This window comes from Gossypium arboreum, chromosome 11 (genome assembly GCF_025698485.1).
Source record: "Gossypium arboreum isolate Shixiya-1 chromosome 11, ASM2569848v2, whole genome shotgun sequence".
NCBI classification, from domain to species: domain Eukaryota; kingdom Viridiplantae; phylum Streptophyta; class Magnoliopsida; order Malvales; family Malvaceae; genus Gossypium; species Gossypium arboreum.
Window position 1 is genome coordinate 131412011 of NC_069080.1, and position 19370 is coordinate 131431380.

The 19370-nt window shown below is 31.1% G+C and overlaps 3 protein-coding genes across 4 annotated transcripts; 2 read left to right on the forward strand and 1 right to left on the reverse strand.

The window, feature by feature from the left end:
- Positions 1 to 6720: 6720 nt before the first annotated feature.
- Positions 6721 to 10353, forward strand: LOC108452633 (elongation factor 2-like). Its single transcript, XM_017750437.2, has 4 exons — positions 6721 to 6968; positions 7158 to 7197; positions 7310 to 7397; positions 7615 to 10353. Exons 2-4 carry the CDS (start codon positions 7195 to 7197, stop codon positions 10053 to 10055), a joined length of 2532 nt encoding a protein of 843 aa, XP_017605926.2. The 5' UTR covers positions 6721 to 6968; positions 7158 to 7194; the 3' UTR covers positions 10056 to 10353.
- A 1058-nt stretch (positions 10354 to 11411) lies between these two features.
- Positions 11412 to 13907, forward strand: LOC108451912 (DNA polymerase zeta processivity subunit). The gene is made up of 5 exons (XM_017749616.2): positions 11412 to 11532; positions 11621 to 11701; positions 12366 to 12478; positions 13172 to 13361; positions 13481 to 13907. Exons 1-5 carry the CDS (start codon positions 11472 to 11474, stop codon positions 13681 to 13683), a joined length of 648 nt encoding a protein of 215 aa, XP_017605105.1. The 5' UTR covers positions 11412 to 11471; the 3' UTR covers positions 13684 to 13907.
- A 914-nt stretch (positions 13908 to 14821) lies between these two features.
- Positions 14822 to 18187, reverse strand: LOC108450345 (uncharacterized). Of its 2 annotated transcripts, none has more exons than XM_017747918.2 (4): positions 18004 to 18187; positions 15954 to 17050; positions 15377 to 15775; positions 14822 to 15264 (listed from the first exon to the last, which is right to left on the reverse strand). In XM_017747918.2, coding segments are annotated over exons 2-4 (1446 nt in total). In that variant the 5' UTR covers positions 16999 to 17050; positions 18004 to 18187; the 3' UTR covers positions 14822 to 15262. The 2 variants fall into 2 exon arrangements, with proteins under 2 accessions (XP_017603407.1, XP_017603408.1); XM_017747919.2 differs by having other exon boundaries at positions 15377 to 15754; positions 18004 to 18186.
- Positions 18188 to 19370: the final 1183 nt, after the last annotated feature.

Sequence of the window (19370 nt, forward strand, 5' to 3'; positions counted from 1 at the left end):
GAAACATTTATTTTAATATTTTTAGTGTATTTGATGTATTATATTTGTTTTCATATAAAAATAATATACGGGCTAGGATGGGCTTGCGCAAAATTTTAGACCCTTTTTAAGGATCGAGGCGAGCCTAAAAAATGGACCTAAAATTCTATTGATGCCTAACTCAAACTCGATCCGACCCAACTCATAATCACCTCTAGGTAGAACTAAAAATCTTATGCTAAAAATTAAATTAATGATTCAAATAGCAGCTACTATTTTGTAGTTTTGATTTGGATTTATGTATTATTGGTACATGAGTTTGGTTTTAATATTTAATTTTGTCTTTGAAATTTTTTAATATTAATTTGATATTTGAGTTTAGTTTTAATATTCAATTTAATATTCAAAACAAAAGATATCATGTGATTCCGTAAATGTTTGATGCATTTCCTCTAATTAAAAAACATAATTATTTAAGTAGAATAAAAAAATTGGCTAATAAATAGAAAAGATATCCAAATACCAAATTGAAAAATTAAACTAAACTAAAGTATGAAAAATTAAAGAACAAAAATAGTAAGCTTAGCCATGTTTTCCCTTAACAATGTGGTGACCGATGACACACCTTTAGTTAAGGTGGGATTAAAATTAATTTTTTATTTATTAAATTATTAGTTTATTTGTAAATTAAAAAATCTATTAAAGATATTTATCAAAACTTTTAGATTGGAAAAATTAAAATAAAAAATAAATAGTAATTATAGGTTATTTTCAAACCATTAAAATAATATTATTTTTCTCCATAATATATTATTATATATAAAATAATTTTAATATATAAACTTTTTTAAAATAAATTTCAAACAAAAAAATTAGAGCAATTATGAATATATTGAAGAAATTTACACATATTTATAGGATAAATGTGAGTTATAGAAGTGTTTTCTTATTAATGTGGGATTAAAATTGATTGTATACATGTTGACAAAATAGATATATCACGTGTTAAAAAATTAGGCTGTCCACGTTAGTGGGACCCTAAAATCTTATAATATATAATATAAAACCCTAAAATCTTATAATATATAATATAAAATATATTATATGTAAATATAAATATTATTTAAGTTTCTTCTACCACATTAAGGCTTTACTTGAATAAATGATCGAAAGAGTAAGAAAGAAAATTTTATCAATCAAAGGTTAAGAATCGTAACTACTTTTTTACTTGATAATTTAATTATTAGATGAGAAAATTCCCCTCCTCACTCTTTTCTAACCGAAAATCTAAGGCTTTGTGTTGGTGTGGTGTCGACCTGTTCATGGGCTGGATTAATTCGAAAAATGAAAGGGTTTGAGTAAAAATATAGGCTCAGAAAATGAGTTTGGACAAAAAAAATAAGGTCTGTTTAGAAAATAGATTAGACCTCGAGTAAGACTTTTTTTGTCTAAGTTCGGCCCAGCCCGAATATGCAAAAAAAATTGTTTTTTTTTTACTATTTTGTTACTATTTTCTTTTTTTTTCAGTATTTTGCGACCATTTCATTGTTATGTTGCTATTATTTTGTAGTTATTATTTAGATATTGTATAACTCTTGTTCTATTGTTAATTTTATTACTATTTTAGAGGCATTTGCTTGTTAAACTGCACTAATCTTAGTGTTATTTAAGTATACATTTTATAAATTTAATTTCAATTTATTGGGAAATATTTATTTTAATGTTTTAATATTTTGATGTATTATATATATTTAAAATATAAAAAAATTAATATAGTCGGGTTAGGCCGAGCTAGAATTTTAATATTTTTATCCAAATTGGGTTTGGACAAAACTTTAAACCTATTTTTCAAGCCGAGACCCGAATCTAACAAACATGTCTAAAATTTTAATTTAGTCCAGCCCAACCTACAAACACCTCTAGGTCAAATCCGACAGATGAAATGAGTGGAAAAGTCTCCCTACCCCACACTCGAATGACATTTGGCATGGACTCTAGTAGTGTAGTAAAGACCAGTCATTCCTTCTCGTTCATAATGTGCGGCTCGAGGGCACACTTCAAAATTTTTTTTTCAAAATTTTTAAAATAAATATATAAATATTAAAAGTTAAATTTATTAAAATTTTAAAATATATAAATATTAGAAGATTAAATTTATTATTATACATTAAATTTTTATAACAAAATCAAAATTTGAAAACATTAATAATTAAATAAAAATTGTAATTGAATGATGGAAATATAAATATGTCTATAAAATTCACTCTATTAAATATATATTAAATTTGAATTTCAATATTATAATACTCAATATCGATTGAATGATCGAATGATCGGTTGGCATGGAGTCAATAAATTAATTATTGAAAAGAAAAAACAATAAATTACAATAAAACAATAGCCGAATTATCTAAACATATATATAGAAATTGTATAACCAAATTAATTTTATAATTTATAGAATTTTAAATTATAATAATAAAATTATACTTTAACTCTCTTAAAATGATAAAATTTGAAATTTTTTAGAATATGACTCTATAAGTTTAAAATTTATAAAATTATTACTGGCCAATTTTGGCCCAGACCAAATCTACCCAAATTAAACCCATAACCCATAACCCAATAAAAAATTTAACCCAAAACCCTCAAAGCCCAAAACAATATGGCCCAAACCCTAACAAAAAACAACAAAAATTTCAAACCCTAGGTGCGAACCTAGGGCCTTCTGCCGTCTTCCATGGCTACCTGCTCCACCGCCCATGTCAGCACCGCCCATCCCTCTGCAAGGATCAAAAAAGAGAGAAAAGACAGCATAGAAAATCATGTAAATAGGCTTTAAAAAGCTAAGCCTATGTCAATTTTTTTTCGGAACTTTTGAGAAGAAAAAAAAAACATTCGATTCTAAAAGCAAAAAAACAGAATAGCAATTCCAGTGATACCAAAGCACAAGTATAATACCAAATCAGAAGACCAAAGATACCAAAATCGAAAAGAAAATACCTAAGGTGATTTTTTATTATTATTTTTTTATTTTTTTCGAACCTACTGATTTGTATATATATATACATTATAAATTTATAAAAGAAATAATAAAAAATAAAAAAAATTTACCTTTTGGAGGCCGTGGCCGGTGCCGGCGACGGTGGTGGTGTGCGGTGGCCCTCCTGGCCGGGATCTGGGTTTCCCAGAGAGAAATGGAGAATTCTCCCTCTTTTTTTTTTTTTGGAAACAACATGAAATGAGCTGATTAAAAAAAATTATGGGCTTTATAGGCTGACCGAAACGACAGCGTTTTGGGGTACCCTCCCCAGATGCAAAACGACGTCGTTTTGGGGAGGGAACCTATGACCCGACCTGCCTGGGAAGAGATCCGCGTGTTTTTTTTAGCGGAAGGGGTATTTTCGCATTCAGCCCTTCTGCTTTTTCATGTATCTACAATCAAGTTATTTTTACTTTTAATTCGGCCCTAGAATTTATCCTGCTTTTCAATTTGGTCCTCGGCCACACGCTGCATTTTAGGATGGGAGAATATTGCATTTTCAATACTTCTAGGTTGCGCGCATGTTGCAATTTGATCGTTTTCCTTTTATTTCTTTGAAATTCGCCCCAAACTTCGTTTGTGTTTCGATTTTCGTCCTTCTTTTACTTTCTCATTATTTTATTTTAATTTTAATATTATTCATACTATTATATTTTATTACTGTTATTATTTTTATGTTTTTATCTATTAGCATTTCATTATTATTATTTTTACTTAATACCCATATATATATATTATATAGTATTATTAATAGTTTTTGATATTATTGTTTTTGTTAATATATTCGTATGTCATATATACATCCTTTTAATATATATATATTATACTCCATATTATGCACATGTATATTAATTTTATATCATGTATATCATTTTAATATTATTATTTTAACTATATTATGTAAATATTTTAACACTATATCACGTACATACTTTTAATATCATTATTATGTATATATTTTTATATATATATATGTGTATATTTATGTAGTATTATTAATGGTTGTTTTACTATTATTATTATTCCTAATATATATATTGTGTATACGTTTTTAAATACTATATTATATATACATATTTTTAATACCATATTATGTACATACTATTATTATATCTATTTTTACCTTTATTAGATTTATTATTAATATTAGTATATATTTTGTTATACGTGTATATATATACTTTTTATATATAGTATTATTTTTATATATCGTTGTATTTATTATCATACCTACTATTTTCACTATTGTCACTTATCATTTTATTTTAATATTGTTATGTGTTATTTGGTGTACATACATCTTTTTATCATTATTATTTATTATTATTAATATTAGTATATGTTTTATTATGTATGTATTTTTAATACTATTTCATGTATATACTTTTAATATTACTATGTATTTATTTTAATATATATGTACATATTTATGTAGTGTTATTAATATATATTTCTTTTATGTTATTAGTATTTCTAATATATATTGTATATGTTAATTTTATATATATTATGTATATATATATTTAGTATTATTATGTATACACTTTTCATTCCTATTATTACGTATATACTTTAATATATATATATATATATAGCACAATTAGTATTGTTAGTATTATGTTTACGTCACTTCACTTATTATTATTATATGTTTATGTATATGTTCGTCTCTATTTCGTGTTTAATATTATTATTATCATGTTTAATATCGCATATATTGTCATTGTTTTTAATATTATTGTCATATTTATTATTTGCCTCGATGTGTTTCTAACTCTTTTATTTTTGTTTCCGCCCATTTTAAATCATTTTGCTGTTCACTATTTTAAAGATTTTTATTCATATTTTTTTACTAATTTCAATAAATAAGGCAATGAACCGATTTAACATTAAGTCATCGATTTCATCGCTATGTTGAGTGAAATTCGTCAGCTCGTGTTAAAAATGGGACACCCTTCTAAAAAAGAAAAAGAAAAAAAAATCGAAAACTAAAAATTCTCATTTTTCAATCGGATCACGATTAAATGTCAAATTGAATTCGTATTTTTGAAAATCAAGACAACACATGTTTAATAAAGATACCAATTTTGGGCGTCGCGAGGGTGCTAATACCTTCCTCGCACGTAACCGACTCCCGAACCCTATTCTTCTCCGAACTTTTGACGTAGACCTAAACTCGGCCTTCTTTTCGTTTAAAAAATAAATTTTCATTTTTTTTTCTAAAAAAGAGAGGATTTATTAGGTGTCTGATCACACCTAGAAAAAGATCGGTGGCGACTCCCTTTGTTTTAAAATGTAAAGTCGATTTTCAAATTTTCGATAAATTGACTCAACTAGCGACCGAAAGCAAAATTTTTACGTCGCTACAAAAGTGATCCAACTTCGAGACTAATTATGAGAATGACTTGATTTCTATAGTAGAGGTGCGTGTTGCCACTTTCTTAAGCAGCACCACTCTAAACCCCTCCAAAAAAAAAATTTTTTTTCGGTGCTGCCTAACAAATTGACGACATCGAATTGAAGCGTATAAGGGTAAAACATTCAGGGACCTGATAAAGTAATTACCTTTTTTAGATTAGCTAAAAAGAGAGTGTCGCATGAGAATATGGCGGCACCTAATTAAACTATTAGACAATTTCCATGTTATAATTGTCCCATTTAGAAATTAAATTTAAATAGCCATTAAAATATATAAGAATAACAAAAATAAACCCTTCACAATTTAAAATTTTTTAAAACAATAAACTTAAAAAACTATATAAATTTCTTATTTAAATTACCCAATATGCCCTAAAAATCTCCTCAAGTTAAAATGTTTAAATTTAGATAAACTTGAGGAAATTTTTGAGGGCATAGTGGTAATTTAAATAAGAATTTATATAGTTTTTAAGTTTATTGTTTTAAAAAATTTTAAAAATGCGAAGGGTTTATTTCTGTTATTCTTATATCTTTAAAGAGTTAATTAAATTTAATTTCAAAGTGGGACAGATCTAACATGAAAATAGACAAAAATTTTAATTAGGTGTAGCCATACTCTCACGCACACTTTTTTTTTTGTCAATCTAAAAAGGATAATTACTTTATTAGGTTATTAGGTCACTGAATATTTTGCTCTTATAAGTTTTAGTCTGAAGCTACCAATTTGTTAAACGACACCTAAATTTTTTTTTTTTGAATTTTTAGGGTGACGCCGCCTGATAAAGTGGCGACACTCAACTCTACTATAGAAATCAAGTCATTCCCATAATTAATCTTGAGTCATTTTTATAATTTTTAAATTTACAAAGTCAAATTCTTAAAAAAGCCAAAACTTATAAGGCTATTTTCGTAATTTTATTAAACCTAGTCTGGCCACGATCAACTCTAGGTAGAACTAAAAGTCCTATGCTAAAAATCAAATTAAGGATTCAAATAGTAGATACTATTTTATAGTTTTGATTTGGATTAATTTATCATGCGATAAATGAGTTTAATTTTAATATTTAATTTAATATATAATTTTTTAATTTTAATTTGATACTTGATATATTTACTCTAATGAAAAACATAAATATTTAATTGAGATAAAAATATTGAAGTAAAAAATTAAAATACCAAATTAAAAATTTGAACTAAACTCAATTATGACAAAATATAACTTGAAAAATTAAAGAACAGCAACAGTAAGCTTAGCCATGCTTTCCCCCAACAATGTGGCGACTCACCTTGAAGAAAGGAAAGATTATAGAACAGTCAAAAATGATATTTTTAGGCACAACAATCAAAATCCAGAGCCCAAGGTGGAATTTTGAAATTAAGAAATCCTATTTTATAGAGAACTCTACTCACACTTAGTTTCTCTCTTTCAATTGCACTTCATTAGCATATCTTCTATTATAAATACAGTCATATTCTTCTTTGAGTTTCTCTCTATTGTTTGAGTTTGTCAAAATCTATTTTGTCTTAGGTTTGCTCTCTATCTGGCTTAATTTAGATCCTTAAATGTATTTTTCTGGATTTTGTCACAAAATTTATATGTATATCTTTAGATAATTTGATTTGACATCTCATTTTTCTTCTTGCATGAATTCTGGGTTTTTTTTTTGTATTATACTTGTTTTGATATAAGAATTGTGTTTGTTTGGCTTTTGTATAGGTTTTAATAGTTCGGGGCATTTTAAAGATTATTCAAGATGGTGAGTTTAATGAATATATTATGTTCTTAATTTTGTTGAATTTGTTTTTATTAAAATATATTTTTGCTGTGATTTTTTTTAATGATTTGTGTTATGTTGGATATGATTACAGGTGAAGTTTACAGCTGAGGAGCTCCGTTCTATTATGGACCGGAAACACAACATCCGTAATATGTCTGTTATTGCCCATGTCGATCACGGTATGCCCTTTGTTCATGCTTTGTTATCGATGAACCATAATGTAAAAAAGTTGGTTTTTTTTTAATATATTTGTAATTGATGATGGTGTTTATGTCAATTTAATGATTGGTAGTAGTAGTATGAATGATTCACCTACGTCGAATTTTTACTATGAAAGCACTTTGTGTCTTGATGATTTTGTTGGCATTGGTTCTGATTTAGTTTTTCGATATGCAGGGAAATCAACTCTTACTGATTCTCTTGTCGCTGCTGCTGGTATCATTGCGCAAGAAGTTGCTGGTGATGTACGTATGACAGATACTCGTGCCGATGAGGCAGAGCGTGGTATCACAATTAAGTCTACCGGTATCTCCTTGTATTATGAAATGGCTGATGAATCTGTGAAGAGTTTCAAAGGAGATAGGCAAGGGAATGAGTACCTCATCAATCTTATTGATTCTCCCGGGCATGTTGACTTCTCATCGGAGGTTACAGCTGCTCTTCGTATTACTGATGGTGCCCTTGTGGTTGTTGACTGTATTGAAGGTGTCTGTGTGCAGACCGAGACTGTTCTCCGTCAGGCTCTTGGAGAAAGGATCAGGCCCGTCTTGACTGTTAACAAGATGGACCGATGTTTCCTTGAGCTCCAGGTTGATGGAGAGGAGGCTTACCAGACATTCCAGAGAGTGATCGAAAACGCTAATGTCATCATGGCCACGTATGAGGATCCTCTTCTGGGTGATGTTCAAGTCTACCCCGAGAAGGGAACAGTTGCGTTCTCTGCCGGTTTGCATGGTTGGGCATTTACCCTGACCAACTTTGCTAAAATGTATGCCTCGAAGTTTGGAGTCGATGAATCAAAAATGATGGAAAGACTTTGGGGTGAGAACTACTTTGATCCGGCTTCCAAGAAGTGGACTACCAAGAGCACCGGCACTGCCAGCTGCAAACGTGGATTTGTTCAATTCTGTTATGAACCCATCAAGCAGATTATAAACACTTGTATGAATGACCAGAAAGATAAGCTCTGGCCAATGTTGCAAAAGCTCGGTGTCACCATGAAATCTGATGAGAAGGATTTGATGGGAAAAGCCTTAATGAAGCGTGTAATGCAGACTTGGCTTCCCGCAAGCAGTGCTCTCCTCGAAATGATGATCTTTCACTTGCCTTCTCCTACTAAGGCTCAGAAGTACCGTGTTGAGAACTTGTATGAGGGTCCTCTCGATGATATTTATGCTAACGCCATCAGGAACTGCGATCCTGAGGGTCCCCTTATGCTTTATGTTTCAAAGATGATTCCTGCTTCTGATAAGGGTAGATTCTTTGCTTTCGGACGTGTATTTTCTGGCAAAGTTGCAACTGGTATGAAGGTCAGAATCATGGGTCCAAACTATGTTCCGGGTGAGAAGAAAGACTTATACGTTAAGAGTGTACAGAGAACTGTTATTTGGATGGGAAAGAAGCAGGAAACCGTTGAGGATGTGCCTTGCGGTAACACAGTTGCTATGGTCGGCTTGGATCAATTTATCACGAAGAACGCAACTTTAACTAATGAGAAGGAAGTTGAAGCCCACCCAATACGTGCCATGAAGTTCTCTGTCTCACCTGTTGTCCGCGTTGCTGTTCAGTGTAAGGTTGCATCCGATCTTCCCAAACTCGTTGAAGGGTTGAAGCGTTTAGCTAAGTCTGATCCTATGGTGGTTTGTACTATCGAAGAGTCGGGAGAGCACATTGTTGCAGGCGCTGGTGAACTCCACCTCGAGATCTGTCTCAAGGATTTACAAGAAGATTTTATGGGTGGCGCTGAGATTGTTAAATCGGACCCTGTTGTGTCTTTTCGTGAGACTGTACTTGAGAGATCTTGTAGGACTGTGATGAGCAAGTCTCCTAACAAGCACAACCGTCTCTACATGGAAGCTCGACCCCTGGAGGAAGGTCTTGCTGAGGCCATAGATGACGGGCGTATCGGTCCAAGAGATGACCCCAAGGTTCGTTCCAAGATCTTGGCTGAGGAGTTTGGTTGGGACAAAGATCTTGCTAAGAAGATTTGGTGTTTTGGCCCCGAGACCACTGGTCCTAACATGGTTGTCGATATGTGTAAAGGAGTTCAGTACCTTAATGAAATTAAGGATTCTGTTGTCGCTGGGTTCCAGTGGGCATCAAAGGAAGGTGCACTCTCCGAAGAGAACATGAGAGGTATCTGCTTCGAAGTCTGTGATGTGGTTCTCCACGCTGATGCAATCCACAGAGGTGGTGGTCAGATCATTCCAACTGCTCGACGAGTTTTCTATGCATCTCAGCTTACGGCCAAGCCAAGGCTTCTCGAGCCCGTTTACTTAGTCGAGATCCAAGCTCCTGAGCAAGCACTTGGTGGTATTTACAGTGTTCTTAACCAGAAACGTGGACACGTCTTCGAGGAAATGCAGAGGCCTGGAACACCACTCTACAACATAAAAGCTTACCTTCCAGTCATCGAGTCATTCGGATTCTCCAGCACACTAAGGGCTGCAACATCAGGACAGGCTTTCCCACAATGTGTGTTCGATCACTGGGACATGATGCCATCGGATCCATTAGAACCCAATTCTCAGGCAGCAACTCATGTTGCGGAGATCCGCAAGAGGAAGGGATTGAAGGAGCAAATGACCCCGCTTTCCGAGTACGAAGACAAGCTGTAAGCTAAAGAATCAAATGAAGGGTATGGGGGTGCTTTCTCTCCCATTTGTCAATTTAGTTTTTCCTTAGACTAAGTTCTTTTTTCAATTTTCTTACAATGAATCGGATAATTGTCATGGGATGTTACTATTTTCATTTTTTTTGGATGGTATATCACATAATTCCAATCGACATTGATGGTGTTAAAAGCTATAATTTTGATGTTTTTGTGTTTGGTTTGCTTCTATTTGTAATTTTCTGTGTTGGTGGGTTTGATTTTAAAATAAATAATTTATTGTGGTTCAATTTTAAAATAAATAATTTTTGTGGCTCGATATTAAAATATGTTTTGGACGTTTAAAAATAAAAATTAAATAAATTGAAGGTGGCTAAAATTAAATTATACAACGGGTAAAATGTTGAGGTTAAATATTTTTAAATTAAAAGTGAATTAATATAATTAATAAATATTGAGTGATTATTTTGTAATTTTTATATGAGTGATTATTTTATATTTTGTTATAAAATTAAAATTGTTAAATATTTTTATAATTAAGAGTGAATTGATATAAGTATCAATTTCAAAAAAGTTGTGGTTTGCTAGTTGAGTAGAGTTCATCATGAGGTGGAATGAGTCAAGTTTGGGTCGGGTCAAGTAAAAAATTTAGGCTTGCTTTCTAGGTTTGGGCTAGACTCGGCGTGACCTAAAAAATGGACCTAGAATTTTATCTAAGCTTTGCTCGTCTTTCCCGTAATAAAAATTTTTATATTATTTTTATATAAAAATAAAATAAAAAATATAACGCATCAAATATACTAAAAACATTAAAATAATTTTTCCTAACAAATGAAAAAATTTAAAAAATTATACTTAAATAACACGATGCAACTTAGTAAGCAAATTACTCTAAAATAGTAGCACAATTAATAATAAAATAAGAGTTATACAATATCCAAATAATAACAATAAAATAGTAGCAATATAATAGTGAAATGATAGCAAAGCAACGACAAAACAGTAAAAAACAGCAACGGTTGTTTTTTACAAATTCTAACCGGGCTAGGATAAAAAAAGTTTACTCAAGGCTCGACGTTTTTAGAAAATGAGCCTTACTTTTTGTTCAAGTACCCTCTCATTTTTTGGGCGAGCTTCATGATCAAGTCTATAATTAGATGACTATTTTGTCAATTTTTATATTTAAATAATATTTTATAATTTTTTATAGTTGAGTTACTACTAATTCAATTTATCCATAAAAATCAAGATATATATATATACGTCGTGTGATCTTATGTATTAAAAAGATAAACCAGGTCGTGTGGGACTTAATTATTCATAATTAAACTTTTATAGTAAAAATCAAAATATTAAAAAGTTTAAGATAGCTTCCGTAATTTTCCCTTCCTCTTTAAAATGGCTCACAAAGACATAATTTAAAATGCCAAATAGCAAGCCCACGACTCCATTTTCTGGAAAAATGGAACGCAAAGGTAATCAAGGTACGCATTTTCTCGCTTTTTATTTGAATTTTTTTTTATTTTCTATACTATTTTTAAGCAAATTTCTTTTATATTTATTTAATTATAGGTGAAATTGCTGGGATTTTGGTTGAATTCTTGGAGGTAGCTATCACTTCAGTCGTTTACCTCAAAGGAATTTATCCTTCCGGTATATTGCTATATGTTCCTTTTATTTCTCGTAGAAGTTTAGGGCTTTTATATGAATTTTTTATTCCTTAACCAAATTCAATTTATAAATTTGTGTTAAAATTATAAAAAAAGTTTTTTTCGAGGAAAAGCGTTTGGTAATTCTTTTGCTGAAGATTAGAGTGAATGGGTATTTAATTAATTAGCAAAGAGTGAAAATGGTGCAATTGGGATTGTTAGCATTTATCTAAATTTTATATTATTATGAATTTCCCTATCAAACGCTCAAAGTCACTGAAATTTGAGTGTGAGTGACAGTTTCTGTAAATAGTATTGAACCACCCTTAAAAGAGGATTCTAAAAGTACTCTTGCAAAACACCCTGTTATTATTAATTTTCAAGTTAAAAGAGTATTCTAAATGTAGTCTTGCAAAACCCTGTTATTATTAATTTTCAAGTTAATATTGTGTAGTTTATCCATTACTTGTAGTGTAGGTTTTGTAATTTAGAGTTGAAGGAAATTTATGGATTTTTATAGTTTACAGTGCTTAAATTCGAAACTGAAAGTGTCAATTTCTAATGGTTGAAGCCTTTTACGGTGTTACCTCGTAATATACATATTCGTTGTCTGGGTTTATTTTTATGTTAATTTCATGTCATTAACTGTGTTCCATGCTTTGTTGAAGGTGCTTTCGAGAGAAGAAGGTATATGAATGTTGTCGTACAAAGGGCTCGACATCCCCAGCTAAGAGAATATATCCATTCCGCTGTTTCGGGACTTCTTCCTTCCATCCAAAAGGTTAGCTTGATTCATTAGATGTTGTTTGACTAGTGTTTTTTTAGTGTATTTGGATGTTTATAATGTTTTGTGATGATCTGATCTGATTTATTTAGATGTGAAAATGTGTGTTCTATGCTGCATATTATGTTCTAGTGTTGTGATGATGATATTCTTTGTAGTGTCCCTCATATCGATCAAAACAAAGAGAGATTTACTACTTTAATAACACAATTGATTCACTAAAAGATCGAACTGACTTGAAAATTTTAGTTCTTATTATCTTTTTGAGAGCCAAAACGAACCCAAAATATTGCTGTTATATGAACCAAACAAACATTAGTCCAAGTGAACTTACGTATTAACTCTATGATTCATAGCTATTCTCCTTCGACTCTACATTTTTCGTGAAGTACTCGTGTCTAATATATATATCCATATCTAACATTTGCATTTAACTCCAAGTAAAATAGCTTTATAGCATAGAAAACTAGGGACTAGAAATAATACTTTGAGCTTTGTAATAAAACTTATTGATCTGGAGATGATTTTCTCCAACTTCTACTTTACATTAGTGAAGGAAGTTTTTTTTATCAATGGCATTGGTTATATACAATTCTCGGAAACCCTCCGTGTAGCTTTAAAAATGGATTCTGATGAAATATAGCATCAACATAAATACTTGACATGTGAAATGCTTGTCTTTATAAATAGGGTTTGGTGGAGAGAGTCGCAGTTACTTTTTTCAACACAGACAACATTCCCATGGAGAGGTTTATCTTCAAACTAACGGTTAATCAATCTTTTGGCTCAAAAGTGGAAGAAAGTGATCTAGAGTTCTCTCTTCGATCATTCGTGATCAAACTTTCAGTTTCCCAACCCCTTACAACAGTTCTTCCCCGTGGTAAGTTTAATTAAGCTTAGTTAATCGGATCTTAACATGTTTATTTCATGGAAGCAAGTATTGGGCTTCAGTGTTACAGTCTTACTACATCATTTGACTATGTTGCGACTTATTAACAGATTGCAGGTGGGAGATCATGGCTTACTTCCGGTCGCTCCCTCAGGTTAGTACGAGCAAGGATGCGGAAATGTGGATCCCAACTGACACAAAACAATGGCAACAACCTCCGTTAATAACACCGATCAAGTCGATGAACAGTGAACCTCTGGGTTTGCAGTTATACTTGGAACACCCTAGCCCATCTGAACTGGTTTCTGGGTAAACTGGTATGAGTTTTGGGACATTATGTTGTTTATGTTATTATACACTTCAAAAATGGAGTTGGGGTGACCTCAAAACTTTTGGAATGTGGTAGAAGTAGGTAAAAGTACCATGGAGGTCTTTATAATAGGAGTGAGATTGTATTTTACTTTCTCTACTTAAAAAATAGACAAATTAGTTCATGTACGTTAAATCAAAGAGCAGATTGATCTTTTTTTTTTAAAATTTCTTCCATTTCTACAATTAAAAATACATTAACATGAGCTATATGTTATACATCATGTGTCAGTGTTTAGTTATTTCGTCAATTAAGTCAATTTTAATAGTATAATGGTAGGAATTTTTAATAAAAATGATTAATTTATTTTTAATTTAATGTATAGGGGTTAGGTTGCTTATATTTTAAGTAAAATGAACAAAATACAATTTAACTTTTAGTCCAAAAGTGTTCATAATATTTTATCATTACCAAAGAATTATGGGCTTTAAGAATGGAAATGCGGCGGTCTAACATGTTATCTTTCAAGAGAGATTGACATTGACATTAGGGCTGTAAATGTAGATAGTGATCTATATTGTACCATTTGATTTACATTAATAAATAGTTTGATTTCAGATATATATATATATATATGAAGTTTAGAATTATAATTATAAATAATGCATGAATTAACTATATTAAAATCATAGTATAAAAATAACTGAATTAAAGATTCAGAATCTTTCCATATGGTGAAATTTAAACTTCAAAATAAATATAACGTATAATGAAACTCGAATTTGGTTCAAATTTATTCTTTCAATCAAAATATCGTTGGATCATGGAATTTACTCTAAAAACATAACAAATAACATACTTTAATAAAATATATATATCTATATATATATTAAAAGTCTTAAATGCTTATTCCTTGTCAGTTTCAATTTATTTATATGGAAAAAGATACAAAATTGATTTATTGAATAGAAAATACATTTATTTATCAGTAAATAAAAATACCATAAGCTTCAATCATTTTATATCTTTTATAATAAACAATAAAAAAATAACTTAAGTTGCTGCCTCTCGAGCCCCAACTTGACAATTACAGACTAATTTGAGGGGTTTTTATAAATAAAAACCAAAGCATTAATGCCTGTTTTACCCTCTCCAAATCTGTTGAATTTATCAGAAAATTCACCCAAAGTCATCAAAATCAAAAGATCCCTACTATCCTTCCATTTCATCTCTGCAAAATGAAAACTCAAACATGGAGAAAACTATATATGGATATAAACAGAGGGGAAAAGGAAGACCATGAAAGAATCTTTAGGCCCAAAGAGTGAATTTCCTAAAATACTTTTTACTATTTACAGACTTCTTTTACAGACATGTATGGTGACTTTTGTTCTGTTTCATACTTCAACGATGAAATCCGGTCCGGTTTCTAATGGACTGGGTTCGACAAAACAGCTTATGCTGGTTGGAACAGCTCTTGTCCTGGATTTAGCAGGAAAAGAAACCACCAAGTTGAGATTGAGAAAACTGACCAGGAACAGGCTAATTCAGGATAATGGACATACGAAACCACAACGATGATTCCTGCAGACACGAAAACATAAAACTCGTCAGAAGTCAAAAGACGGATGGTGAAAACTAAATTGCGTGTTGATGAATGCTTGTGTAAGAATAATAAAACATAAACGAGACGTACAGTTACAGTACTGTTGACTGGACTGTGCAGGTTCCGTTAGGCTTAAATCCATATCGTGAGTAGCTGTCCAACCAGGTTCATATGCTTCAAGAAAACCGATCTTGGCCTTATTAGGTAGATCGTGGGGATGAACGAACGGCACTCCGTGAGGCCACCCAATTTCCATTCTTATATTGGCACATGGACTATCAAGTGCATGAATGTGATTCTCACACTCTTTTAGATTACAAAACCGTAATTTGATGCCCTTCTTATCCGCAATCTCCTGAACCCTTTCCTTAAGCACTCTTTGTGCCTCAAGCCGTAATCTCTTGGAAGGAGGTAGAGGCTTGCATCTCGTATTGTTCTTCCGTCTTCTCATCAATGGCTTCATAGATCCTGTACCAGCATTTAATTGATCTAGGGACGTTTTGTTAAAAACTTCTCACCAAGGCTACTCGGGAAAAAGAATAACATAAATAATCAAATATATTGTACTGAACCGCTATAAACCCTATATCTCATCTTTTTATTTTTCGTAAGGCCAGAACAAAACAGTGTAAGAAAATGCTGTGTCATATTAAGAAATACTGCCTACCTTCATGGGCCAGGGGGTAACTGAAACTCGGGAAAGTGTTTCTATTAAAGAGCTGATCTGTTGGGTGAGATCTCTGCATGAAATCATCCACTGGTATAGGAAGCTGGAATTGAGCTTCAACTCCGTGACCAGCTGCTCTCATCTCTGAGCAACTAAGACTAGTCATAGATTTGGGCATGAGTTTGAAAACCAAAGAGCATTTTCCATACATATTACCCGACATATTATTAGTCTCGGTACGATGCAGGGCAGGATTTACATAACCTGCAGTCGCTTGGTAAAGTGCGAGTCCAGGATAAACAACAGCTTCTTGAGGACCAAGGTCCCCATCTAAAAGAATCCACCGACCTTGAAAATCCCGTACATGAAAACCTGCTTTATCGGACTTAACAACAGATATTAAACTTTTATCAACCTGGTGCTCATGGTCGGGAACCATGATCAGTTGACCATCGTCCGGTGTTGTTAAATTGTTGTGTTGTGCCCCTGGAAACGAAGGCCTTGCATGACAACAAACGGATAATACTGAAGAAGAAATTTCCCGGCTTCTTAAGGGTACATTATCGAGTATTTCAGTAAAGGGAGAGCTACGCAAGTTCAAGTAATAGCTAATCGCATCCAGTACATCTCGAGCTGCCTTACCGAGCAAACTAAATATATCAGGCAAACCGCCCGGAGGAAACTCCATTCCATTGATGGGGTCTGTAGGAGTTAGACCAGGCCGGTAATCATACGTTTCCTGCCATAGTTGGGGGTCAGCATAGTAACCTGACGTTTTGCACCACTCACGAGAATCATTTGTGTGAATCAGCTCCTCCGGTGGGTATGCAGCCTTTTGTTGGAAGTAAAGGTGAGCAGAATCTAAACCGGATCTCAGTAGAGCTCCATCACTAGCTGGAAACTGAATGATGGCAGCCGAATATTGAGCAAATGATTGTGATAAAGTAGAGACTGATAGCTTGTAAGAATCTGAAGGAACGCCTTCAGAAGGTACGAGATCAGTAAGCTTTACACGACCCAGAGATGGCAGGCCATTGCCTGCCATTAAATTCTTTCAATGTACCAGTTACGTTATTTCCAACTAAAGGTTATATCACCTATCGACAATACAAATTGATCAGCATAAGTCAAAGGATTTAAGACAAAGTATTTTCTTTCATACAGAAAACGGAATATATATAAGACATAACGATACCGCATTGCAAACAAATAGAAGCACCAAAAGTTATTCCAGATTAGTCCCTCAATTATATGAACTGGAAAAATACTCGCTCATTTTGAAATTTTCGTAGTGGATAATCAATGGAAACTAAACTGACATAGATTTCCGGGTGAAAGTACCTGCCAAGTCCCTCTATTATATAAACTGGATCACATTAGTCCCTCTACTATTAAATGTATCAATTTAATCCCTATACTATTAAAAAGAATTAAATAAAGCCTATTTGTAACAAAGTTAACATTTACTGTTTAAAAAATGAAATGAAAATTATTACTTTTTTCATTTGCAGTTCAACTCCAAACAAAAGATTTCATTTCAAAACCATAAAAATATTTCAAAATGTTAATGAAATCCTTTTAGTTGATTCCTTTTAATAGTGCAGGAATTAAATTGATCTATTTAATAATAGAGGGACTACTGTGACCCGGACCCTATAACATAGCGACAACATTCACAAGATTTCCGCCATTGCAGCTATAATAATCTAAGCTAATTTTTAGACTGATTTGCCTGATAAATTTCATAATGAATTTGGGAACTGAACAAAATACTGGCTTTTAGAACCCTAATTATATTTCTAAAACTCTAATCAAATTTGTAAAAAATATTTCATAATGCCTTCAATCATATGCCATCAAATATTCCATTTACAAAGAAATAACAGCAAAAAAAAGGTAGTGAATTTGCTTTGGAATATAATTTTTTTATAATTAAAAAGAAAACAAACCCATTTCATGAAATCAAACAAGAATTAAAATAAAGAAATACCCATCAAAGATCAACATACAAAATTCATACTTCACAATTAAGGAAAAAGAAAGAACATGCCTTTGATCGATTGCAGCGTCTTACTGATGCTAAAGTAAACGAAGCGAAATAGTTAACTGGAAGCTGAAACGGGTAAAGCTGTAACTGTGAGAAACAAAAGACGGTTAGGAAAAGATTGAATCTTTCCCGAGAAACTCAGCAGCAAAATTCTTTTGTTTATCAATGGAAGATGCTTCATCATGGGCCTTGCTTGGTTAGATTTGGGCTTGGAAGAGATTAGTTTCACCTAGTTTACCACTCCAGAATTTTTAATTATTATAAATTAATTTTTCAAGATTTTTATAAACATTAATTTTATTTTTTATTTATTAAAATATGGGATTTATTTCTCTAAATTTATTTTTCAAATATTAATTAAACTTCATCACTCACTAATAACAATCTCGAATTTGATTAATTTTAACATTTTCATTGTTATACATTATTAACAAAAGTCAATTTATTGTTATCAATTACATAATTTTATCTATAATTTTTTAAAAATATTATTAATTTATTTAAAAAACAAAAATAATATATAATAAAATTTCTAAAAAAATTAACTAATACATATTTAAATTAGAATATAAAATAACATTTTATTTGATTATGTTTAATAAATTTCATGATTTTGTAATTGGAAAACACATTGTATGAAAATAATGAGAATAAATAACTCTAAATTATGACCTACTGATAGATGTTCATTCACTCAAAAATAATTTAAGTTTAACTTGTACCAAAAATAATGAAAATAAATAAAAATAATTTATGTCAAAAGTAGCTTTTAACTTCTTTTTTTAAAAAATCACATTCTTATGTTTAAAGTTATATCATAAGTACAATTACTTTTTAGCATGCTAAATATCGAAATCAGTGTTTCACCGATTAAATTATTTAAAATAATCATACCAAACATCCTTATTTTTAAATTCTTTGAATATGGGTTAATTTCTTATTCACTACAAATTTATTTTGGATTTAATTATGCACTCGTGATCCTGTCCAACTCCAAAATCAAACATGTTAGTTATGTTACTCAAATTCCAATATTCACATTTTGTTTTGTGAAATATATATATCACAGTTATTACGCAATGCTTCAAATTTAAATCAGTACCATGTAATTATATTTTATTTCAATCAAAATTTTAATAAGTTTCAATTTGTGTATTCAACTCATTTCAATCAATACCAGTGTGTACCAATCGGTACCGGTTGATACATTTAAAATTTTGATATTTTAATCTAATTTCTAAATTTTTCATCAAAACCATTTTAGTTTTACCATAACTACATTTAAAATTAAAAGTTATTCAACCTGATTAACAATTTTAAAACATACATTAATATATAAATATATTTATATGGATATAATTAAGATATAT